Source organism: Camellia sinensis, chromosome 6 (genome assembly GCF_055761805.1).
Source record: "Camellia sinensis isolate YWXY chromosome 6, ASM5576180v1, whole genome shotgun sequence".
Lineage (NCBI taxonomy): Eukaryota > Viridiplantae > Streptophyta > Magnoliopsida > Ericales > Theaceae > Camellia > Camellia sinensis.
The window spans coordinates 82844154-82871189 of record NC_138966.1 but is presented as its reverse complement, the minus strand read 5'-3'; the positions used below and the strand labels follow the sequence as shown (position 1 = coordinate 82871189).

At 32.6% G+C, this 27036-nt stretch overlaps 1 protein-coding gene across 1 annotated transcript in view; it reads right to left on the bottom strand.

Moving 5' to 3' along the window:
* Nucleotides 1-1455: 1455 nt before the first annotated feature.
* LOC114281264 (uncharacterized) overlaps nt 1456-27036 on the bottom strand; it is a 45418-nt gene continuing 19837 nt past the window's right edge. The window contains exons 4-7 of the mRNA XM_082876207.1: nt 8310-8430; nt 7926-8008; nt 7732-7840; nt 1456-1939 (exon numbers count right to left, since the gene is read on the bottom strand). Coding sequence (XP_082732333.1) covers nt 1859-1939; nt 7732-7840; nt 7926-8008; nt 8310-8430 — 394 coding nt within the window. The 3' untranslated portion in view covers nt 1456-1858. The remainder of the gene's footprint in view (nt 1940-7731; nt 7841-7925; nt 8009-8309; nt 8431-27036) is intronic.

The following is a 27036-nucleotide window of genomic DNA, read 5'->3' as shown; positions in this document are numbered from 1 at the left end:
GATCTCGCCTTAATAGAGATTTGGTGGTTAAAAAACTAACCACACATGTTAAATCCCCTTGATTTGAAAAAAATACTAATTAGAGTCTTAACTGCTTTTAACAACATCGTAAATGTGTAAAAGTTATATTCAAACATAAAAATAAAATTTTAAACTTATAAAATTTGTATGAAAATTTTAATTTTTTTAATCATTTTTCAAAATTATTTTTTAAGAACAACTTAACATTAACATGGCCTTTAAGATAAAGAATTTCTCTGTGTTGTATTTGCTATAGTGGCCTTGTGGATCAAAGCATATAGCAGTGAGTATTAGCACTCCGTTCATGATGTTGTGGAGAACTTGCAGTAGGTTCGGCATTCAATACAGTGAGCTCTGGGATGAATGGTAGTTGGGGTGATATGCACAGATCCATTTTAATTCGATCCGTGAGGGTTCGTCCATATCTGCTTGAATGAGGCAAATTTTATCCAACCTGTCACTTATGTGAGGCGGGAGTAGATTATATTTTGGTCATCCGCAACAGGGGTTGGGCGGGGGCGAGTATCGCCTCCCCCGATCCAAAGCTACCCCCATATAATTAATAATATATAAATAAATAATATATATACACTACAAGAATTTTCACTTTTGGTGACTAAATTTTTAGTCGCCAAAAGTCAATTTTTTAGTCGCCGAAGGGCTTTAGCGACTAAATTTTTTGGTCGCAAAATTAGTAGCCGAAGAGTAGTTGGGAAAGCTAATTGCTGACTAAAATTATTTAAGTTGCCAAATGTATTCATTTGCCGACTAAATATTTAGTCGCCAAAAGGTTGGACATTAAATTAAATTAGACCCTTTTCGGTGACCAAACTTTTAGTCGCCTAATGTCCCATCTTTTTAGCTACTAAAATTTTAGTCGGCAAAGAGTTCTTTTTTGGCTACTAAAAATTTAGTCGCCGAAAGTCTCCATCTTTGGCTACTAAATGTTTAGTCGACAAAGAGTTCCTCTTTTGGCTACTAAATATTTGGTCGCCTAAAGTTCTACATTTTTGGCTACTAAAATTTTAGTCGGCAAAAGTGTGTTTATAATTTAGTTTTTTGTTTTTAGCTACGAAATATTTTAGTCGCGAAATATTTGATTTTCTTTTAGCTACTAAAGTTTCAGTTGCCAAATGTCTATTTTTTTTGTTTGTTTGTTTTTGGCTACTAAACTTTTAGTCGCTAAATGTCTCTTTTTTTTTTTGCCATAAAACTTTTAGTTGCCAAATGTCTTCTTTTTTTTTTTGCTACAAAACTTTTAGTCGCCAAATGTCTTTTCGCAATTTCTTTTTAACTACTAATTGTTTAGTCACCAAAAACATGATATTATGTTTTATCGCAAAATTATAATTTCTCTACAACTTGTCTATATACAATGCAACCTGTAATACGTGTAAAAACAAAATGATACATACTATCAATCATTCCACAATCTACATCCATATACCAAAAATAAATAACATTAAATATCAAAATCCATACAAATCAACTATTGTCCAAACTAAAATAATAATTCCATACAAAATATATCATACAAAAATCAAAGCCCTTCGTATACAAAAAAAAAAAAAAATACATTTACTACCAAGCGAAATTACCATTTGGCATGGTACAAATTACCATCTTAATCTGTACCACAACAAAAGGTGATAAATGTACCACGACAAAAGTTTTCTATGGACCATGACAAAACATCCTATATGTATGCCGACAAATGGTATATATGTACCATGACAAAAGGTGATCTATGTACCACAACAGTCATTATCTGTTGATTGCCAAAAGTTTTCTGTATCAGTAATAATGAACTACACAAAAACTGAGGACGACAAAAGTATTATATTAGTTCTACACAAAAGTGAAAATTCTTCTCCATACACCAATATGGATTATCCATAAGTCCACTCAATAAAGCCATCTACAAAGAAAAACAAAAAACGAAACATTAGAATTGGTTACAAAATATCAATTCAGTCAGTCATATGGAACATGTTCTAACATGCATTTAAGGTAGAATAATCGAGAAATATCTTCTTGGAAATAAAAGAAAATATAAATATATATATATATATATATATCATGCAATATTTATTCCAACCAACTGCACAAACAATGTAATATGTAATTTCTTCGTTCTATAAATATATAAAGGCAATTATTAGAATATGTAGATGTTATTTTAATAAAGTTGTTGCTTTTTTAACTAAGTGTTGCGAGTTTTTCGACTAAGTGTAAGGCATATTCGGGGGCTGTTATGAATTTTTGCCTCAGAAAACCATTTTTCGAGTAAGTTTAGGGCGTATTCGGCTCTAACTCCCAACTTACGGGTCCGAATTACGTTCTATAAGATCTCACAAGTCCTATTTTTCATGGCGAAGCTATCCGTGTGAGCCACATGGTCGTTCGGCGGCTGTTTTGAATTTTCTCCCTCGAAACGCCCGTTTTCAACAAAATTTAGGGTGTATTCGGCTCTAACTCCCAACCTATGGGTCTGAATTACGTTTTGTCAGTTCTCACAAGTCCTATTTTTCATGGAAAAGCTATTCATGTGAGCCACAAGGTCGTTCGGAGGCTGTTTTGAATTTTCACCCCTGAAACACCATTTTTCGACTAAGTTTAGGGTATATTCGGCTCTAACTCCCAACCTACGGGTCCGAATTATGTTCTGTCAGTTCTCACAAGTCCTATTTGTCATAGGAAAATTGTCCGTGTGAGCCACACAGTGGTTCGGGGGCTGTTATGAATTTTTGCCCCCGGAAAGTCCTTTTTCGACTAAGTTTAGGGCATATTCGGCTCTAATTCCCAACCTACAGGTCTGGATTATGTTCTGTCAGTTGTCACATGTCCTATTTGTCATGGGGGAACTGTCCGTGTGAGCCATACAGCGGTTCGGGGGCTGTGTTGAATTTTCACCCCCGCAATGCCCTTTTTCGACTAAGTTTAGGGCATATTCGGCTCTAACTCCCAACCTACGGGTCCGAATTACATTTCGTCAATTCTCACAAGTCCTATTTGTCATGGAAAATCTATCCCTGTGAGCCCCATGATCGTTCGGGGGCAGTTTTGAATTTTTGCCCCCAAAACGCCATTTTTCGACTAAGTTTAGGTTGTATTCGGCTTTAACTCCCAACCTACAGGTCTGAATTACATTCTGTCATTTCTCGCAAGTCCTATTTATCATGGGGGAACTGTCTGTGTGAGCCACACGGTGGTTCAGGAGCTGTTATGAATTTTTGCCCCCGGAAAGTCCTTTTCCGAGTAAGTTTAGGGCGTATTTGGCTCTAACTCCCAACCTACGGGTACGGATTACGTTCCGTCAGTTGTCACAAGTCCTATTTGTCATGGGGGAACTATCCATTTGAACCACATGGTGGTTCGGGGGCTGTTTTGAATTTTTGCGCCCGAAACGCCCTTTTTCGACTAAGTTTAGGGCGTATTGGGCTTTAACTCCCAATCTACGGGTCCGAATTACGTTTAGTCAGTTCTCACTAGTCCTATTTGTCATGGGGAAGCTATTTGTGAGAGTCACATGGTCATTCGGAGGCTGTTTTGAATTTTTGCCCCAAAAAGCTGTTTTTCTAATAAGTTTGAGGCGTATTCAGCTTTAACTCTCTACCTACCGGTCCGAATTACGTTCCGTCAGTTGTCACAAGTCTTATTTGTCATAGAGAAGCTATCCATGAGAGTCACACAATGGATTGGAAGCTGTCTGTGAGAGTCACACGGTGGTTTGGGAGCTGTTTTTAATTTTCGCCTCCGTAACGCCCTTTTCCGACTAAGTTTAGGGCGTATTCGGCTCTAACTCCCTACCTACAGGTCCGAATTACATTCCGTCAATTGTCACAAGTCCTATTTGTCATGAGGAAACTGTTCGTGTGAGCCACACGGTGGTTCGGGGACTGTTTTGAATTTTTGCCCCTGAAACGCCCATTTTTGAGTAAGTTTAGGGTGTATTTGGCTCTAACTCTTTACCTACAGGTCCGAATTACATTCCGTCAGTTGTCACAAGCCCTGTTTTTCATGGAGAAGCTATCCGTGAGAGTCATACGGTAGTTTGGGGGCTGTTTTGAATTTTTGCCCCCGAAATGCCCTTTTTCTTATTATTAATAATACCCACCTGCATTATATAACCTGAGTTTTTCTTAAGCCCGAGATTATTAATAGTTCCATTATTTTAATATAAGAACTCAAGTACAATGCCTTCTCTGTCTTCTTGTTCTTTTTAATATTTTTCTTAAATTGTCCAAACACATCCTGAGGTAGATCAAGAATAGGTTACTATGCCAATAAAGCTGATGTTTGTTAGTCAGTCTGAAGTCATTAATAAAATTATTAACTTATTGACGAGAATAAATGGTCAGCAATTGTTTAACTTAAACCACAATTGCAAGATTCAACACATCAGAGAATCCCTTATTAAGAGTTGTTGAGCATTTTGCTGCCCATGAAGAAATATATTAGAGATGGAAAAGGACATTCAGCTTCATAAAAAAAGCTAAAAAGAAAAGAAAATGAAAGTGAAGCAAAGAAAAACATATGAGTTTGAAGTGAAGAATGCAGAAAAGGAACATCCCATGAAGATCCAATGAAATTTGAGGACAAAGACATCTAATAGGCTAACACAATCACCTCTAATGTAAAGTGTTTTAAAAAAGATGATTTTTACTGTCTGTTCAATCATTTGTGGTTAGGGAAGAATTACTTTGACTAAGAATAATTACTGTCTAGTATGTTGCATTCAATGGTCATCATGGTGATGAAAGTTGAATGACCAGCTGGCCCCAACCTTTTTTACATTTTCCAAAACTTGATATTTATTTACCCTATCCTTCTTTAGAACATGGAACATAATCTTCTGGCAACCTGTGTCGTCGAAGTTAGTAACACTTCTAGCAGCAAATTAACAACAATAATAAACATGCATTGAGGACAAAAGAAAAGAAAACAAAGGGTTAACTATGCTAATGTTTGATTCTAGTGTAATAGGTTCTTGGAGAGCATATTGGAGATAAGGATTTGGATTAAACATGATGGGTGACAAGTAGCATCCTAGCAGGGTTGAAGATGACTCATTGTTTGGTTCAGGTGCTATTTGGAAAAAAACTATCTGATCAAAGTATGACTATGTATCTCTCCTTTTTCATTCATTTTACCTTGATATGGTAATGGAAACTGTTCTAAAATCATATAAATGATGTAAAAAACAGAACCAGTTTTATTCATGTGCCTTAGGGTTTGTAGGGAAGAAAGTCCAGAGGGTTGTGATCATTTAGGCTTCACACAGTTGCTTTCCCAACATTACCAACACCATAGATGTTATTGTTTTGGACTTTTTTTTTTTTTTTCTTTTTTGAACTAGTTTTAGACTGTTATTTTCCATGGCCATTTTTTGAGGGACTGCAAACCTACATAGATACATGCATACATACAACATATACAATATCCATTATTGGCTGTAATTTGTTAAAAAAAAAAAATCAAGATAACCCCTCACAACCACACCCCTTAGAATAATGAATAAATCAAAGGTGGTGTCATTTCTCCTCACCCCTGAAATGCCATTTTTCGAGCAAGTTTAAGGCATATTCGGTTGTAACTCCCAACCTACGGGTCCGGATTACATTCCGTCAGTTGTCATGAGTCCAATTTGTCATGGGAAAACTTTCCGTGAGAGCCACACGGTGGTTCGGGGGTTGTTTTGAATTTTCGCCCCCGGAACGCCCTTTTTCAAGTAAGTTTATGGCATATTTGGCTCTAACTCCAAGCCTATAGGTCCAAATTACATTCCGTCTGTTGTCACAGGTCCTAATTGTCATGGGGAAGCTGTCCGTGATAGCCATACAGTGGTGAGGGGACTGTTTTGAATTTTCTTCCCCAGAACGCCATTTTTTGACTAAGTGTAAGGCATTTTCGGCTCTAACTCCCAACCTACGGGTCCGAATTACATTCTGTCTGTTGTCACAGATCCTAATTGTCATGGGGAAGCTATTAATTCGAGAGAGAAGAATCTATTAATAAATCAAGCTGCTGATGTTTCTGTTTTTAAGTCTATAGTTTTAACTTTCTAAATGCCTATTCATATACATTATAAAAAGTGACAAAACCTTTCTTTCCATGGACCTTAGGTTGCATGAACAACTCTTTTGTGCTTCAACATTGACCACCTTTGGAAACAATAATGGGACAAAGACACGCTTAAGTAGATGGAGTTAATTTGAAAACTCTTGAAATTGAAATTGAGATTGATTTTCCCATAGGTTTGTAACATTGATGAAGTATAAGATAAGATAAATGGTTCTTGGAGAATGATTGTAACTCTAACCTCCTGATAGTTCCCAAGAGGGATCATAGTGGGATCTCCTGATACTAAAGCCGACTCACACAACTTTATCGCTCTATGCAGATCTTTCAAATGACCCCATTTGGGTTGCCTTAATAGTCCTAGACCAAAAGAGGAAATAATCCTTAAGTTTACTGAAGAACATATTATCTTTAAAATTTTATGTTTTCTTGAGCCATCTACATCTCCCTATCAGGAAAAGGAATGACATTTTCTTACGAGTCATGACAAAAATGATTGTAGAGAAGCTATCAACATGACTGTTGCAATCATTTTATTGTCGAACTTTCACTTTCATGTTGAGTTCCCCATCAACTGATAATATTTAGCTTCTCTAATCAATTTGATCACCATCATAACCACTAACAATGCCACAATTATGGAGGGATATAGCTATTACTTAAAAAAAAAAAAAAATGTCAACATGAGTAATTTTACTCCATGATAAACCCAATTCAATCAATCACATGTTTGACATCAATTTTACTCTATAATTATATTGGGTGGTATTATCTATAGGAAGATACATAAACTAGGAATATGAAAGGCTCTTCTAGGGGTGTGAGAGTCATGTACCAAGTATATTAAGGACACTCTAGTGTGCTACGAGTAAAGTCACAAGAAAGATTAATAATATAGAAATATATTCTGATTGAATTCTAAGTTCATATTGAACGAACTCCTAATTCACAAAGTTGAGAACAAAGGTGAGTCAATGTTACTCTCCTAATCGGCAAAATTCTTTTGAAAGGGATTATAGGAGTGTGAGATTAATCTATCTACAAACTTCTATGTTAATCTTGTATAAAGGGCACTCTACTGTGCTACAAGTAAAATTAAAAAAAGAAATGTTAATAACATAGAAATATATTCTAATTGAATTCATTTATTTTAGTTCTGCCTTGTTAGTTATTCCATAAATGTAGTTCTTTTTTTCCTCCAATAATTGTATTTCTTGCTTTAAATTAAGGGGAATGCTAATTAATTTTGTAGAATATCATTAATAGCCATCCTATGTTAGTTTTTTCATTTGAAGTAAATTTGTGCAAAAAAATTAAACATTTGTCAGTAAAAATAACTTGTATTTCATTAACAGATGTAGGCTACTATGTTTCGGCCAAGTCTTTCGCATAGGATTGATGCAGTCTTTATACCAGAAACTGCAGAAACACTTTATTCAACCAAAAAATATTTTCTCTATATCTACCCAGTGTCATTCAAGAAGGGAAAAAAATAGAGCCTAAGCATCAACAACTAAAATTTCCTCTCATCAACTATATAACTCTAAAGCATATATGATGAGCTTATCTTAGGTGAAAGTTGAAGACTTAAAAGCATAATAAGAAGAAGAGCAACTACTGCATGTTAACCTCACGGATGGCAGACACATTCCTAGCTTTCTCCAGCACTTTAAACCCTGGTGCCTCCGAGTTTAATATTACTGGTTTCATTCCTTCTCTAAGTAACCTACAGGAAAAACTGCAAAATTGAACTTAAAAGTCAGAAATGTTAGTATTAGACTTGAAGTCTAACTGATGTGGAAAGTCATATCTACCAATCATACCCAATATTAATTGCAGTCTTATCTCCTGTCAAAACCCATATTTTTATTTCAGCTTGTGCAAGCTTGTCGATGCATTCAGGAACCTATGCCAAAGCACCCAAAACAAATCATTCATAATGATGATGATAACAATAAATAATATGAAATTAAACATGAATCAATAAAACCAATACCCAATATCATAAAAAAAAAATGGTGGATGTTTATATATAATACTCAAGATGAATTTGTGAGGCAACATGAAATTGGTTGTGTTGGAATTCAAAATAAGGTTCTCAGCATACTGAGATGGTAGCTTTAGTGGGAAATGAAAAGCCCAAAAAAAAAAAAAATTGAAAAAATTGGCAAAGAATAGGAATGCTATATATAAGAAAGCATCACTACCTTGTCCAATGCTGGGGTGATAAAGTCAACAAGTTCTGGAACAATAAGAACCTGAGCTCCCCTTTCTCCCTGGGCATAGCAATGAATATTAAAACCTAACTGGCAATCATTAAGCATCAACCTAAACATAATTCATAAGAGTACATTAAGGATGGTAATAATTTATTGATTATAAAAATCAAAAGATGCTAGGTAATAAAAAAGGAATCAGAAAAACTGAGGAAAATTATAATTAAAACATTCTCTACCAAAAACTGATAACACTTTTATTTGATAATTTCTATTTTTGAATACATGAGATTACATACAATGGATTAGGGCTTTGAAACTAATGAGAGAGAACGGAAAAATAGGGGGAAAAAGGTATCAAACCCTAAAATCAAACCCATTTACAACATTAAACCCATAAAATTCTAGCAAAGAAACCACTTCAAACAAACCCATTTCAGAAGTGAAGACAAAATTAAACTGAATGGGTAGAATAAACGACCCTAAAGCAAGAGTTCACAGTTGGGGATATAGAAGAAGGGGTAGAGAGAGAGCGAGATAGAGAGAGTCAGAGCAAGACAGAGAGCGAGAGAGTAACAGAGCAAAAGCGAGTGAGAGAGCGAACCTGTTAGCGGTGGTGGCGATGCTAATTTGTGGCGTACGGGGACCAACGATGCTGAGGATGTGCGGTCGTGAGGTTTGATCACTGTGAGGTTTGTTGATTTGCAGTGGTGAAGTTGGTTGAGACAGAGGATCTGTGGTTGTGGTGTATACACAAAGAGGGTAAAAGTGTGAGACAAATGCGCAAATATGAAATTACTCCTTCTATAAAATGTTGAGCTTCCGCGACTAAATGATTTATTTGTCGGGAAATGTATAATTTCATGCCATTTGGCGACTAAATATTATTTTGGTCGCTAAAAAGGGTGCAAAAAATTTGACTAAATATTATTTTAGCCTAAATTATATATTATTGCCGACTAAAATTGTTTTAGTAGCTAAAAGTAGTAATTTGGCGACTAAATATTTTGGTTGCCAATTAATTTTATAAATCCCTCCAAAATTCAAAATTTTCCCTCCAAATATTTTAATTCTTTGACGACTAAAATATTGTTTAGTCGCTAAAAATAAATTTTTGGCGACCAAATTTTTGGTCGCCAAAAGTCTGAAGCAACTTTTTGTTTTTCATTCAGCGACTAAAAAAATTTAGTAGCCAAAACTATCTATACAGCGACTAAAACATTTTTTAGTTGCCAATTGTGGTATTTTTAGCGACTAAAACTTTTTTTAGTCGCCAATAATCAATATTTCCCGACTAAAAAAAATTAGTAGCTGAATATTGTACTTTTGCCGACTAAAAAAATTTTTGGTCGCCAATTCCACAAGTTTTGGCGACTAAATTTTTTTTAGTCGCCAAATTTGCTCGCCAAAAGTGCATTTTGTTGTAGTGATATATGTGTATATATATATTATAATTAGATAAAAGAAATGAATACTTAAAGTTTGTGGTAATAATAATATTAAAAGTCTCCCTGTTTATATATATGAAAAGAAGAGAAATTATTTAGTGTATTAAGGATTTAAATGATTCTTAGTTTTTTTGACTATTTGAAATGTGGTCGGGTATCTACAAATATCGGGTATCTGTAGGTATTTGTGGGGGCGGGGAAAGGGTTGAAAATTTCCACCTGTAGCAAGTTGGGCTGGGGGCGAGGGCGGGGGTAGAGTTTGAAAGCAAGTGAGGGGGCGGGGGATGACAAACCTGTCCCAAACCTACCCTGTGGCCATCTCTATGTGCACATGCTTGGAACAGTGTTTTGGCTAGTTTTGTAGCTTGCTTTGTTGGTTCCTCACAACTTTGAGGTTGATGCTAGCAAATGATTGTGTAGAATTCTTAGTGCCAACCCAGTTGGAATTTGAGAGATCTACTATGATGCTTGTTGCACATCTTCCTTCTTTCTTTATTGATGTTCTTCTCATATATAAGTGTGCATTTTTATCAATAAAATTTCTTTTTGCTAAGGAAAAAAAAATTGTTATGATATATATATATACGTATCGTTTATTTCGCAAACCATTTAATCTTTACTCAAAAAGAAGCTCTCGTAATGTCTTACTAAAGGCCGGGCATATGCAATGCGTGTGCAAATTGTTGAAATTATGATATGAAATTCACATGTTTCAAAATTCATATTTTTCTCTAATAGAGAAGCACTAGAAATTATTTATTCTGAAAAGCAAAAATCGTAGAGCAGCCGGCAAAAATATAAAATAAATAAAATACATATGTATTTGGCAAAATAATATATGATCTAGTTGGAATATTTTTATTTTTATTTTTTGTTTAAAATGTGGTTAAGCATAAAAACACTAATCCAAGCCTCTTAATCACTTACAATGAAAACAAATTTTAAGAACATTGAATTTTTTCTTAAAGAAACACATGAAAAAAACGAATTAAGAAAATACACACACAAATTTTGAAAAAGAAGGAAAAAAAAAAGATTAAATGTTTTTTAAGAACATTGAATTTTTTTTTTAAAAAAAAAAAACATACACACTAAAAAAAATAAAGAAAAAAACAAACAAATTCTATTTAAAAAAACAAAATTTATACTCAAAAAAACAAACAAAAGCTTAAAAAAAGTGAATAACAAAAAAAATTAATATAAAAATACAAAAGCACGCAAAATAGGAAAATATAAACCCAAGACTCTTAGAATATTATAATCAAAGAGACTTGATAATAATAATAATAATAATAATAATAATAATAATAATAATAATAATAATAATAATAATACACATCTCCCAGAAGAAGATACTGCGTCTCAAGACTCTCCTACCCAAACTGATTTTGAAGTAATACCTCCAATAAATCCTCAATTAATGACAACTAGTAAACCTTTTGCTCCTGATCTTGATAAACTCCTTATTAATTTTAGGTCTAAAGAAAATAAGGCTAAAAGACATGCTTATCGTGATAAATATGATTCTACTCAACAATCCAGAATAACTCGCAAATGGTATGACTTTATGATTGAATATAGCCTAGAAATCCATTTTTTTGAATACTTTGAAAATTATTACAAAAAATTAAATACAATCACAAAAATTAAATACAAATAATAATAATGATAATAATCGTGAAATCTATTAAGATTTTAAAAAAATAATAATAAAACCAAAAAAACAAACCAAAAGAAAAAACTGTTTTTTTTTATATATATTTTAAAGAACACTAAATTCTTTCTCTAAAAGAACGCATAACCAAAAAAAAAAAAAAACAAAACAAAACAAAAAAGGAAAAAAAAAAAGAAGAAGAAAAAGAAGAAGAAAACAAACAAACAAATTTTTAAAAAACTACAAATTTAAAATTCTTAGAACACTTATTTTTAAAGAGAAAACAAACTACAAATTATATATATATATATATATATATTTCCAAATAACTTGATAACATAATGGAACTTTTCAATGAAGAAAATAAAAAGTATAATTAACAAATATTACACTTATAGCATAGGATAAGATTGCAATATCCTTAAACAATCATAAGATTACAATGTTCTCGAATAGAAAACTGATATTTTATTGTGAATAGAGAGAAGTAAAGATGGTGAAAGTGAATTAAAATTGCACAATAAAGCACACAAAATAAAAAAATACATACCCAAGACTCTTAGAATATTATAATTAAAGAGATTTGATATACTCAAAATAATAATAATAGTGAAATCTATTAACATTAAAAAAAATAATAATAAGTCCAAAAGAATAAACTTTTTATTTTTAAGAACACTAAATTCTATCTTAAAAGAACACACAGCAAAAAAAGATTAAATAAACAAATTTTCAAAAAACTATAAGTCCAAAATTCTGAGAACACTTATTTTCAAATAGATTTAACATATTCAAAAAAAAAATAAATAAATAAAGAGTTACAGTGAAACATATTTGATAAAAAAAAAAAAAAAAATTAAGAAAGCAAACAAACAATTTTTTGACAAACTACAAGCCTAAGATTCTTTGTCAAAGAGATTTTAATATAAGAAAAAAAATTAAAGAAAAAACTATTTTAAAAAAAATAAATTTTAAGAAATATTGAATTATTTCTTATACTCTGCTATTATTATTATTTTTTTTTCAAAGAACTTGATGAGAGTATAATTAAGCCACTGGTCCCCGTGCCTTGCACATATTTTCCGCTTTGGCATTCTGATCGCACGATTTGTTCCGACCCCACTGGGGGAAAAGGCCTATGCAAGGTAAGAGGAGCCAGCCTGCTTACAAGGTGGGAAAGTAGTCCCTCACAGACCGATGTGGGATTTCCCGCACATTAGCCCCCAGCCGCGCTGGCTCCGGTCACCCCGGAGGGAGTTCCCACAGACGGCGTCAAATAAAGCCACCAGTCCCCGTGCCTTGCACATATTGTCCGCTTTGGCATTCTGACCGCACGGTTTTGTTCCTCCCCCACTGGGGGAAAAGGCCTATGTAAGGTAAGAGGAGCCAGTCTACTTATAAGGTGGGAAAAGTAGTCCCTCACAGACCGATGCGGGATTTCCTGCACACTTACAATGTAGGATAATTAACAAATATCACACTTACAATGTAGGATAAGATTGCAATGTTGTTGAATAATCATAAGATTGCAATTATGAATCGAAAAAAAAAAATATGAATCTAAAAAATAAGATTGCAATGTTCTTCAATAGATAAGTGATATTTTACTGCTAATAGAGAGAAGTGAAAATGGTGAAAATGAATTGAAATTGCATAATAATTTTTTTATTTTTATTTTTATTTTTATTATTATTATTTTTTTAAAGATAGGAATTGCACAACGTCGTAAAAAGAGAAAGAAATCAAGATAAATAAATAAATAAATAAATGATGAGAGTAATTGATTGTGGCATAGAAGAAGTTTAGAATAGTATGTAACTATTGGCTTGGAGAGCGTGTTTAGTAGAAAGAACATGCGTGCTTAATTTCTTTTATTATTATTATTATTATGTTTATCTAAATTTTAGGTGGTATAAAGTTTCAAGACACTAAGTTAAGAGTTGGCTTTTAATAATAGTATGGATAATAATATGAAACTAATTAGGAAGCGGATGTAGCATTGCAAATCTCACTGATCATAAAAATTATGAAAAGTAAATTGAAAAAAAAAATAAAAAACAAATTGAGAAGCAGATGTAGCAGTCCATATCTCATTGATTCTAAAAAGGGGAAATTACATTGACTTCTGATATTTCTATTTAATATAAATCTAAAAAATTATATTTATTCCTCTGTCAGATTAAAATGACATATTTACTTCTTAACTTTTATATGTATAAAATAACAAAATAATACAAATATTTTGTTCATATCATGTTAAGGAAAATAACAATCATATTCTTTGATTTAACTCATACAAAAAATTGAGTTTTTTTTTATTTTTTTATTTTTTTTAATTTTTATTTTTATTGATTTTTTTAATATTTAAGCAATTTTTTTTTTTGATACACCTAATTTAGATATACTTAAGAAATATAATATTTTGTGATTTTTTTTTAAATTCACCAAATATAAAAAAAAATACAAAAGTTTAATACATTATCTTATTTTGTCGTATTCAATGGAATTTTTTTTAAAAAAAAAGTTTTTTGTACAAATTTTATACTTTTTAAATATACCTAGATTAACTAATTGATCTAATCTAGATATAATGGTGGAAATAAAAATGAAAATTTATATTTATATATAAAAATTTATATAAAAAATATCATAAAAATGTTGTGATGGTGATATTGTCGTAAATATAAAGCATGTTTATGTGTGTTTTTGTTTTAAAGTGAAATATCACCATTAAGCTATGTCATTATATTTGAAAATTCAATATAAAATTTATATTTGTATATCGTTATCAATAAGAATATGTTCAGATAGAATTTAATGATAGAAAGTTTTTTTTTTTTTTTGGTGCACTGTGATGGAAAGTTGTAGAATGTATTCAAGATAATAGGAGAGAAGAAATGGTAGGAAAAATGATAAGATGGTAATTTTGAAAATTTTAAGACATGACATCAGCAATTCAATGGGCAATTTGTAATGAAATCACAAATCTCAAGGAAGGGAATGAAAATTTTCAAATGTGAGAAAGGGACATGTATTAAACAGAAATCTCAAGGGTGTCAGTATAATTTACCCTTATAAAAATTATGAAAAGTAACTTGAAAAAATATTGCGAAAGAAAAATAAATAAATAATGCTTAAGAATTTTTGATAAGGCTCAATAACACGACTTGAATCATAAAAGAAGTTAGTGATATATGATTGATTATTTTCCAATACGAAACGAAAATATTACATGACTTGATAATACAAATATTTAATGGCTCTAATTAGTTAAGGTTGATTATTTTCCCAAAAAAAAAAAAAAAAAACATAAATATAACATGATCCGACAGATAAACATGAATATTAAATGGATTAAATTAATATTGAGTTGCGAAATAGACATGAATAATCCATTTAATATTCATTAAATTAATATTGAGTTGCGAAATAGACATGAATAATTCATTTAATTAAAAAAGTGCGTTAAATAAGATTTTAAAGCCATATAATTTTGTTAAGATAATATGTTTTTTATGACCTATGTTAGCGTTAATTTAGTAAAAAATATAATAAAAGGTTATCTTTATCTATACTATATATTAAGTAAGAAGGGGTTTTTAACCCCAAGCCTTGTGGGAGCTCCAATCTCTCAATCTAAATTTCCTAATATTTTGATTTTAAAAAAAAATCTTTGCATTTATTAATTTCTCCCAACTCTCAAGTCTTACCATCATAATAACACTTTAATGTATTAATAACAAGCATAAAAAAAATTCTTTGAAATCCAATACATATAAATTCCTTGAAAAGTCCCAACACATATGATTATTATCCATCATAATAACATTTTAATGCATTAAGAACAAGCATAAACAAAATTTCTTGAAAAGTCCAACACACATGATTATTATCAAAATATTAAACTTTAATATAATATAATAAAAAATAAGACATTTAATTCATTGAAAAGTCCAACACATATGATTATTATCAAAATATTAAACTTTAATATAATATAAAAAAGGAAAAAAAGAAGACATTTAAAAAAAATATTTAAAAATTACAATTCACATATATAGATAATTGTAAACACAATTCGTGCATAGCACGAGTGATATGCTAGTATATTTATAAGAATGTAGTGTAGAATATGAGAGGTTTCCAAACTCTAAATATTAAACTCTCATGCACTCTTTTTTCTAGATGGCTTCCTCTGGAGTCTCTTTACCTCATTTTCTTAAATTCTAATTTTATTTAAAATAAACATAACAAAAAAAATATAAATAATCAAATATACAAACAGATAAAATTAATAAATTTGATATCTATCTATTCAGTTAAAATCTTTATTTTGCCTCTCACTATCTAATTTTAAAATTTAAATTTTTTAAAAGTTTATCTAAACAAATCTAATTTGAAATTTTGATTTTTTTTCTTTTTTTCTATTTAAACTAGAATATCCATATATTTCAATTTAATCTTTTCAAAGTGTATCTTCAAGTTGAATTTCATATTTTATCTTTTAAAATCATCAATTAATTATCCATATAAACTTTAAATATGATAGAATTCCAAATATATCTTTTGTCTAAGCTTAATCTTTTCAATATAAAAATTTAATATTTTAACTTTTGAACTCATCAATTAATTATCCACATAAATTTTAAATATGATAGAATTCCAAATATATCTTTTATCTAAGCTTAATCTTTTTCAATATAAAAAACAAGTGTTTGCAAAAGGAGCCACGAATAAGAGGTTGAAAAGAAAAAAAACAAAAAAATTGCAATAAACATTGAACCCTTTTCAACTCTCTTTCATGGTGTCTAAAAAATCTTGCATTAAAGTCAAGTCACGAGTATTTTTTTTTCCCCTTCAATTGTATCTACTTTATATTTGAAATATGTCCTTACATGAGTTTTTGCATGTATGGGAAAATGAGTTTATGTAAATGGATATTATTATTTTATTCTGTTTTAAATTCTGTTTTTGTTTTTCTTTCTTTTTCTTTTTTCCTACAATCTGAATTTTTTTTCTCTTTTTTATTTTTTTTATTTTTTTATACTAATAATGTGTCATTTAATTGAGATTTCATTCTTTTTTTTACGCTACTATTATTAATTTGTAACTCTCTCAATTATTGACTATTTGTGTTTTGTTTTGTTTTGTTTTTTTTTTTGGTGTAGATGTTGGATTGGAAATGAAGAGAGTATCAAAATTTATTTGAATATGGGTTTATGCTTAAATTTAATCATTAAAATAACTCATGATTAAATTAATTTTTAGGAACCCATTTCTTTTGATACCTAAACCACAAATTTCTTCTTTTTTTAGATATCTTTTTATGTAAATTCAGAGTTTGACCAAATGCAAGCGATTTCATATTTAAAATATTAGGTTTTTTTAAAAAAAATTAAACTATTCTATTTTTTTATGCTGTCAATTCAAATTTAATACATTTACAAACCTATTTATGTTTAGTGAATCAATATAAACTTAAAGAGGAAAAAAAAAAGACAAAAAATAAATAGCATGTAAAATTTTTTAACCACTAACTAAATATAATTGGAGTTAAAATTAATTTTATTTTAATTCATTATATTATGTGGAATGACTAATGTAGCATCTCCTATTGATTGGGAAAAAAAATGAATTTTTTTTTACATCCATATTAGAGAATACAATCAAACAGCCAGTTTTTTTATTTTTTTTTATTTTTATAATGATTATTGATTTTGTAAAATTGCGTGCATCGCAGAGTGACTACAAGTGTATATATATATATATATATATATATGTATTTTTAAAATCAAAGAATGAAATTGAGTTAAAAACATACAATTTAGTAGGGCTGGGCAACAAACCCACCCGCCCGCACAAACCGCTCGACTTTACCCTACCCGCAGTGCTTTGGGCGGTTTCGATGTAGGTAGGCGGGCGGGTGCAGGTCAAGAAATTCGCAAAAGATCGGGTTCGGATCGAACCCGACCCGCCGCAACCCGCATCTTTTTTTTTTTAAAGAAAAAATAACTAGTTATTATTATTATTTTTTGCATTTTGGATAGATGGAGATAACTAGTTATTATTTTTATTTTTACATTTTGGATGAAAGTAAAATTTATTATATGGACACTTATATACATTATCATGATCTAATGATATTTAAATTAGTGTTACTAGTTTGACTTTTATTTATATATATAAAAAAAATCATTATATTCCATTAGTTTAGTAGACACAGTTAAATATGATATTTTGAATTGTCATTCTATTATCACATTATTGCATATTAAAAACTAAACAGTGAAGATTAATTCACTATTAAAATTAGTGTTACTAGTTTGACTTTTAAGGGTTTGTTTTTGCATATTTAAATTAGTGTTACTAGTTTGACTTTTAAGGGTTTGTTTTTGCAAGCTAAGGAGGAAGATTAATTACTATCCTCAAGCATGGTTCCATATCATCTTATCTAACATGCGGACTATTTATTATGATCATGAATTGTATATCTTGTAATTTAATTTATAACTCTTCTAAAAAAAAAAATGTTTAGAAAGTAACAAAAAATGTCAAATTTGCTTAAGTTAAATAAAAAAAAAAAAAAAAACTAAACCGCGAACCACATCGCGGGCGGTTGCGGGTCCATTTTTCCCCAACCGCATAAGTGCGGGTCGGGTCGGTTTTGACCAGCACTCGGCCAAAACCGACCCGCGAGCAGTCCTACAATTTAGTTTCATGAAATTTAACTTGAGTAGAGAAATTTTAATTTCATCATATATTTAATATTTTTAACTAATAACGAACACTTTCAATAACACGAATCAAATATAGAATAAAAATAACAACACAATAGCATGATAAATAATTAGATATAATTAAATAAAATAATTTGGATACAAAGATGACTGACATGACACCAACATGACCAAAACCACATAATGCTCCCTCTTAAAGTTATGCAGGACTAGCAAAGGTTTTACGGTCCTCATCTAGCAATGCACATGAATGCCAAGCCATTGTTGATGATGACCACGTGTCGAACAATGAGAAGTGACACGAGGAATGACGAATAGGGGTAGGCAAGTGGGTTCCACAAATGATTTGGGATGATGGGAGGGAATTTGATTCTTGAGGAGGGATGGTTAATCATGGAGCGTACAAGTTGGCAAATGATGAAAGAATGGTGAGGAGGGATGGTTAATTATGGAGCGTACAAGTTGGCAAATGATGAAGGAATGGAGAGGGGAGGGAGAGGGGGTTCAATTTTAAAGTAAATTATCAATAAGTTCTAATAGTTATATTTAATTTTAATCAAATTTTATTAAAAATAAGTCTTGGTAAAGTCAATGTTAAAAATAATTTTTTTGTGATAATTTTTTACATATGTCGCTAAAAATTAATAATTAGTAACTTTTTTTTATCACGATTTTTATAAATTGTCACTAAAATTTATAATTAATAACTTTTTTTATAACGATTTTTTTTTTATAAGATCCATTAAATAATAAATTCACTTATTAAAATCTATTCGTAATTCCTGATTTTATTGTTGGAGATAAAGTTTTGAGATGTTTCCTTCCTTCCGGTCTTTACGGGCAGCCGACCACTGCTGGTGTGTGGTTGTACACTTTGTTTGGCTTTTTCCACATCCTCCCCCACTTGTTTTTTCATTCTAGGCCGTCCATATCAAGGAAGCCAAACCTCTTTTGTTTTGTCTCCATTTCAACTCCACTTATTTTGTTTTTTGTTTTTTATTTTTTGTTTTTAGTTTTTAGTTTTTGATTCTTCTCTACGTTATCACTATAAATACACTTTAATTAATACACATTATTATTAATAGACTATACTAGTGTATATCTTTCTTTCTTTTCTTTGATGAGAGGAGAGTGAGACCTTTGCAGCATATGAAGATAACTTTGTATGAAGGTGAAGAAAAAAAAGAAGAAAAAGACAAATAGGTTATGATAGTATATATTCCTCATAATTCCTATTGAATATATGTATATATATATATATATATGTACCTCATAATTGAATACAATTATTTTCATTCTTTATGGAATTATGACCTTGAGATAAGATGGATAGTTGAAAGTCGATGAAATGTGTTTTTTTTATCGTAACATTTAATTTGAGTCTCACAATTAAGAGTGTAGATTCTTTTGCTCTATTTCCCCCAACCAACTAAAAAAATAAAATAAAAATAAAAGTTGAATGTAAGATTCCAACTTCGTATGAATATTGCATGTGTGTATATATATATATATAATCTCGTAAATGAACTTATATAGTTTTAAAATATTCATAAATTAATATTATTATGGATTAATGGTGAGAAGTCTACTCTCATGGGTCATATGCCATTAATTTTAATTTTTTTTTTGATAAAGAAACACATGTTGAAAAGTCAACAGCGCCAAAACAATCACCAAAAAATTGTCCAAAAAAGTCAGCGGTAACAATAATTGGTGGCAGCAAGTTGGACATATATGTGATATTGAACAAATAGGTGAATAAATAGACAACACTTGTGCACATTTGGATAAATAGGTAACAATTAGCAAAAAAACAGGTTTAGATCAAATCGACAGAGAAGATTTGACAGATAAACCAATTTTTACAAACAACAACTTAATCAAGCAATGTAGTTGGTATCCTATACCTTGACAAATTCAAGGACTTCTTTAAAGGTTGTATTGTGAAGAAACAAGTACAAATAAACTGAAATTCGATTAATAACACTTAAACTTGTCACTTAATTACAAGAACCAAATTACAAGTTCAAATAACATTACAATCAACAAGGCCAAACTAGGTTACAAACATTGAATTATAGATAAAACTACTCCTAAGTTCAAGAACTACTCATAGATAAGTTACACTACTCCTAGACTTCAAATGAGTGGTGAATTTGGTTAAAGGTCATTTCTTCTTCAAATTTCCAGCTTATAACGTCTCTGGTTTAAACCTGACCTATTTGACTTTTGGATTCAGGTTTCTTCTCTTTCTATAGCTGTTCTTGTCTTGTTGTCCACTATTTCTCCTTGAGTTGAGCTATTGGGTTGTATTGGTTGCGTTTGGAACAGGTTGGTAGCTTGGTTTTTAAACTTTTGTTGCCCAAAATTTTGCTCTTACGCTCGAGCGTCACTTCTTGTGCTCAAGCGATTTTTGTGAACTTTCAGTACTTTTGCAGGTCTACAAAAGTACTAGGAAGTGTTATTCTACGCTTGAGCGAAACTTCTTGCGCTTGAGCGGTCTTGGCTTGAGCGGCCCTTATTGCATCTAAGCGTTGGTTTTCTGTATGTAAAAGTACTGCGAGTTTGTATTTCATGCTCAAGTGGCCACAACTTTTGTGTCTTATGCTCAAGCGTCACTTTTTGCGCTCGAGCGGACTGAGCGTATATCAGTCCTTAAAAGTCACTTTTTACATCACTTTTTCATTTCTCTCTCTCTCTCTCTCTAAAACTCACATTCTCTCTTATAAAACACTTAGATCAATTGATTTCTTTACCCTACTCCCTTTGAGAAAAATGTATAGCTCACTTGGAGCTTCATTTTCATCTATGCAAAGTTGGGTTTCAGCATTGTTGAAGCTTCTCTCTCTCTATCTCTCTCTCTCTCTCTCTCTCTCTCTCTCTCTCTCTCTCTCTCTCTCTCTCTCTCGTTTTCTAAGCATGAGGTAGGGATACTCCACAATCTTATATAAGTTTTACTTTAGTTGTTTGCTATTTCAAAGGGTTATAGTGGTTTGGGTTGATTTGGTAAAACCTAGGGTGTGAAATCAAATTAATAAAGAAGGGTTTTCAAATGGTCTCTTGGAAAAGCTTGTGGGTATGAAATTGGGATTGATATATGTTGAAAAGAAGTATTTCCTACATTGAAATTGATTTTTAAAGAAAAATGGAGGTTTTGCCCAAAAATGTGAATACTTGAGATTGTAAAGAGAAAATGGAATTGATATGGAAATTGTGAAATTGAAATGATGATAATGATGAGGGTGGAGTTGGATATGTATTATAAATCTCATTTTGAGATTGTGGAAAAGGGTATCTTTAATGAAATTTATTTATTTATTTAGGGATATCTGTTTTTGGTTATTGGTGGAGGATAACTATGAGTGTTGTAGAAATTGCATAAGAATTAGGTGAACTAAAACTAATTTCTCATCCATGTGCATTAAACACTATTACTTATTTATTACATTGAAAATGTATATGATATTGACAAAAAGGGGTGAACGTTGGAAAGAGGTGTGTATCACCAAATCAAGTTGGCCTGTGTGTCCAGTGTGAAAGTCCTGAAAAACGCGCGCATACATGGATGTCGGTTCTCGCGGACGAAATATCCATAAAATGGCAATAGTAGCGCTTATATAGGCTACGTTTACATGGGTGTTGTTTGACAATTTTCCGTAGACGAAATATCCATGAAAGATTGTACTGGTTTGAGATTTTCCCCTATTTTCTATTGTAAATTGATGATTTTGAGAATTGTTATATAAACTTGGCATGGCATGGTTTTTGGAAAGAAATGTAAAACATTTTAGCATGGACATTGCATATGTATAAAGCCTTATGGCTTTGTTAAGATTTGTACATTGTGTTGCGGCATTTTTACTGGGCTTTTGGCTCACCTTATGTGGGAAAAACATTTTCAGGTGCTGGTGATATGCCTTTACCAAGGACTTCGTTTGGGAGGACTGTGGAGCTAAAGGCTTAATGTTGTATTTTTGTAGTTAATTTTGTACAAGCCTAGGGCTTTATCTGTATTGAGCTTAAGACTCACTTTTGATGTGCCCAATCATTGACTTGGAAAGATGTAAGCCTTTAAGGCATATGATTATCTATTTAGCTTTCATTTCTTTTCACTATATTGTAACATATACTGTAGATTTAGGATGTACTGTTTATGAATGTATATCGCATGTGTCACCTTTTGTATATAAAACTCTAATTAATGAAATCTTATCAATTCAATCATCTTGCTATTTATTTGTTGTTATGAGATGGATATATTGTAATTATTTCGGGGTGTTACAATTAGTATCAGAGCATACCGAGTTTAAATACTTCGGATACGTAGGAAGTTGTTCTTACCACAATGGGTTTATCTAACTTGATAGAAATGTATGTATGTTTGTAATGCTATGTGATAACATGCTTATGTGATTATATGGGTATAAGTCTTAATTCTTAAGATACTGATTGGGTTTACGGGTTTCTAGAAGTCCTATTAGAAGAGCACTTGATCACTGTTGTTTTTAATTGGAACTCTAGCAATGCCACAGGACGACCATTATCTAGGAAGGAAATTTGTATGTGTTTATGTGATTATGTGCTTATGTGGAGTGAATTATTGTTGTCCACTGCATTAGGACACAAGTGAGTTAGCTTCGGCACATTTGTAAATGTGTTAATCTCTTTTGTTACCTTCATTAGGATGTTAGGACATGGACGTTATGGTGGTACACGTGGTACCTTCATTAGGATGTTAGGACATGGACGTTGTGGTGGTAGGCATGGTAGGCCTAGAAGGCATGAGGTTCCTTTACCGGATGAGATTCCTGCGCAAGATGAAGGGGTTAGTCAGGCTAATGTGCTCAACAGGCCATGGGTGCCTAAGCCTGCGAGATGGTTGGAGCATTACGGGAATCCATGGACATTTTTAGAGCTGAGAATCAAGTCTAAGCCCATGTTGCTGAGACGAGACCGTCTTTTTTAAAGCGAGAGTTTTTCTGTTCGAATCCAGATGAGTTTTTGGGTGATCTTAAGGAGCCACTGAAGGCGGATGCGTGGCTAGAGAAAATGGTGAAGACGTTTGAGATGCTTGGCATCGAAGACGGTGGTTTGAGAGTGACCTTGGCATTTTTCCAGCTGAAGGGAGATGCAGGTCAATGGTGGAAGTATGCGAGTGGACGCAGTGGAGTAACTTGGGAATCAACGCTTTCTAGGACAAGTTCTTACCTCCCACTATTAAGGAGAAGTTGAGGGAGCAGTTTTTTCAACTCAAGTAGTTGAACACACCGGTGGTCGAGTTTGGAACTGCATTTACTAGTCTATCATGGTTTGCACCAGAGTTGGTGGCTACAGAGAAGTGCCATTGTATGGAGTTCGAGAAATGGTTAAGGACCGGGCTTCTTTTCAAGGTAGCTGGTTCGATGATTAAAGATTACGGGCGACTTGTAGAGTCGGCGGCTCATCTTGAGACCGTGATGCAAATGGAAGAGGAGCGGAAGAGGGGCTTCAAGAGGAGTCAGGATGTTCAGAGGGACAGTAAGAGGCAGAGGGGTTCTACTCCATAGCAGTCCCATGGAGCTCAGTCGAGGTCCACTTTTCCAGTACCGAATTCAGGTTCTGAGAGAGGTGGTCAGGGAGATTTCATTTGCTTTAAGTGTGGTCAGTTAGGCTACAAGTCTCCAACTTGCCCGCTGAGGGGAGGAAGGCAGCGATTCATATCATCTTCGGCTCGTTCTCAGAGCCAGAGTCAGGGGAGAGGGTAATTGCCTACTTGCTAGCAGTGTGGGCAGGCAGGGCACTTGAAGAGGTTTTGCCCTCAGTTAGATGGCATACCTGGTGTATCTGGTTCAAGGTAGACATAGAGCCACCAGCTTGCACAGTCAGTACAAGTCTCGAGGGCCAATCAGGGAGCCTCTTCGGCTTAGTCAGTACATTAGATGAATACTTTAAGGGGTGAGCAGTGGAGCAGAGACCTTCAGGGCGTGTGTATGCTGTTAGCACGCCAGACTTAGTGCCAGCACCTTTAGTTGTGAGAGGTACTTTCTTGTTATGCAATTATGTTGCCAATGTGTTGATTGATACGAGTGCATCTGTAGACACCCCATTCTTGATCGTCCTTAAGACTTCGGCGCTTCAGGTTGAACACTCAATAATGAATTAGTACGCTGTACAAATGTTCAATCTTCAATAAAAGGCTTCAATTTTGAGCTTCTAATCCCAACCTTACACCCCATTTTGACCAAAACTATTTCAGACCATAAAACCCTCTTTTTCAAAATATTTTTCCAAATGTTTCTGCGAGGTTCTGAGGCTCGCGTTTTGTTTAAAATATTGTACTTTTAGAAAGCCGTGTAAGGAAAAAGTGGAAATAAATGAAAGGGAGGTGAACTCTTTGAAAAATGTTGAAAAACATTTTATTTATATGTTTGTAGTTAAAGGAAATAGGAGGAGGTGGAGGAAAACTAGTTTAGAAAAAAGGTTGAGCATCAAACTATTAAGAAAGAAATGAGTAACATTCACTAAATTAGACATATCTCTTTGTACACTTAGCATTTTGATGTAAGACCATAACCATTAGAAAGTAGACTTTCGATGCTTCAATTTAGACTCAAGAATCACCTAAAACTAAGGCCGAATAAGGGAGATATACCCTTTTGAAGTCGGGCATGAGAGTAGTTTTTTTGGACTGCCCAGCCACTTTTTGTGGCCGGCTATACAAGTCATTGGCCGACTAGCCAGGTGTCCTGATAGGCAAATATTTTTTTGCCAGCTGCCCCCCCCCATGTGCATGCACTACACCAGTTGGTTCAATACAGATATTTACGAGATAGGAACATGTTTTTCTATACATATAGGGCCATCCCTCATGTTTTTAGGTTAAAAAAATTTACCAAAGCTCAAAAACTTGTCTATCACTCTCTCTCTCTCTATCTTGCAATATAGATACACTCTATATACACTTCCTAAACAAAAAATTTGGGTCTCCTTGCTGAGGTTCTTGAGCTAAAATTTCAGCTCTTGAGGGTGATCACTTGTTGGTTTGTGAATCAAAGAGTAACTTCTCTTCAAGAGGTATGACTTTGGCTATTTTTACACTACTTCTTCCTTCTCTTTTCTTGCTATTTTTGTATTGTTTTTAAACTGTTTTCATGGACTGAAGCTTGTGACTTAAAGCTACCAAAGGTGGAGGGGTTAACCATTCTTCCTTGAACCTTATTCTTCAAGCTTTTGTCCTTGTGTTTCCCACTTGTTTTTCAACTTTTGGCCACTAATTTTTAGAGTTTTACGAGGCTAAAATATGTGGTTTTGAGGTCCAAAAATGGCGGGTTTAGCCACCCCTTCCTTAGGCTTGCTTTCTAGCTTTAACTCTCTTTTATTTTAGCTCACTTTTTCTAACTTTTTTCATACTAATTCCAGCATTGTTTTGAGAGTTTTGGGATTGTTTTATGTGTTTACTTCATTTATGCTTTGAATATTATGCCTGCATTGTTGTAAGCCCTCATAGATTTGGTGGTTTAGGCCTTAGACACCAACTTATTTGAGTTGATAGCTATTATTTCCTAGTTTTCATACATATACTCATACTTGTAATAATTATCTTTGCAACCTCCCATTTTTCTTGGTTTTCTTCATTTTTCTTAAGAGTTGTGTCAAACAATTAATGGTTGTTTAAGGCGTGAGAAAGAGACCTTACATGCTTAATGGTTTAATCTCTTTGGAGGTTCATTACCAGAGCATTACATCTCTCTCATGCCAAGAACAACTTTTTGTTTGACACTTCTCTTCATTAGTGGACATAACTCCTACTTTTGAACAAAATGATTACAGAATGGAAATGTAATAAAAAAAAGGCTAATAAAATTGGACTAAAAGTGGTAAATAAGAATATAAAATCAAGTTGGGTTCAATAGGACGTTAATTGAACCTATTGCGTCTCGAGTTATTCCATACTCTTTAGTGATGTTAATTATTCGAGAAGCGATGTCTACCACTTCCCTTAAGGTAACTCCATGATAGGGAGGAGGATTTGTTGGTTTTTTATTTCCATTTATTGAGCCTTTGTCCCATCGATTCATAAATCATCACGCAATGAGTTTATGACAATTGATGGTTTGCAAATGTCTACCCCTCCATTGATCTATTCCATGATAGGTAGAGGTAGAGAGGACAAACATCCCCTAGAAACACTCTGTTTTTGCTTTGCTTCCATTCTATTGCAGCAGGGCAGTACCAGAGAACAGTGGCCGGTCGGCCGGCCTACCATCCGGCCGACCACTTTTTGAGGCCAATCGGCCACTCTATTTTTTTCATAGGTAGTGCCATTTTTATGGTAGAACATAGCAAGGGCTGGGGTGAAAACAAAAAAATTTTCTGACTACAAAACAGAATAGTTCTGGCAGCGAAACAGAGGAGTTTTCGAGTGGATATTCCCATTCGTGCATATGCAATTCTTTACTTCCCGTGGCTCGTGAAATTAGTGCTTTAATAGTAGTGTGTTGTAACTAATTACTTAGATTCATTTGAATTTGTAATAATTAGTTAATCTAACTTATTCATTGATTTGGATTTGTAATAAGTAGCTAATTCAGACACTTGGACATTCCGACCCTCCTGCGTGAGGGCAAATTTGTAATAATCTGTGTATGTCTTCCAACCCCCATTTCTTTCTTCTTTTTATTTATCCACTTATCGTGGTTGTATAGCATCATATTTTCCTTAGCATTTTCCATGTGTACATAGCCATGTTTGCATGCATAAGGGCTTAGCTCATCATACTACTCAATGTCAATTTCAAATTCCTTACTCGAATACGTGCTTTGTCGCATGTCTTGAATTGACTCATGTGCCATGCTAGTAGCCGAGCCTATTAATTGCATGTTATATGTGTGGCATTAGTT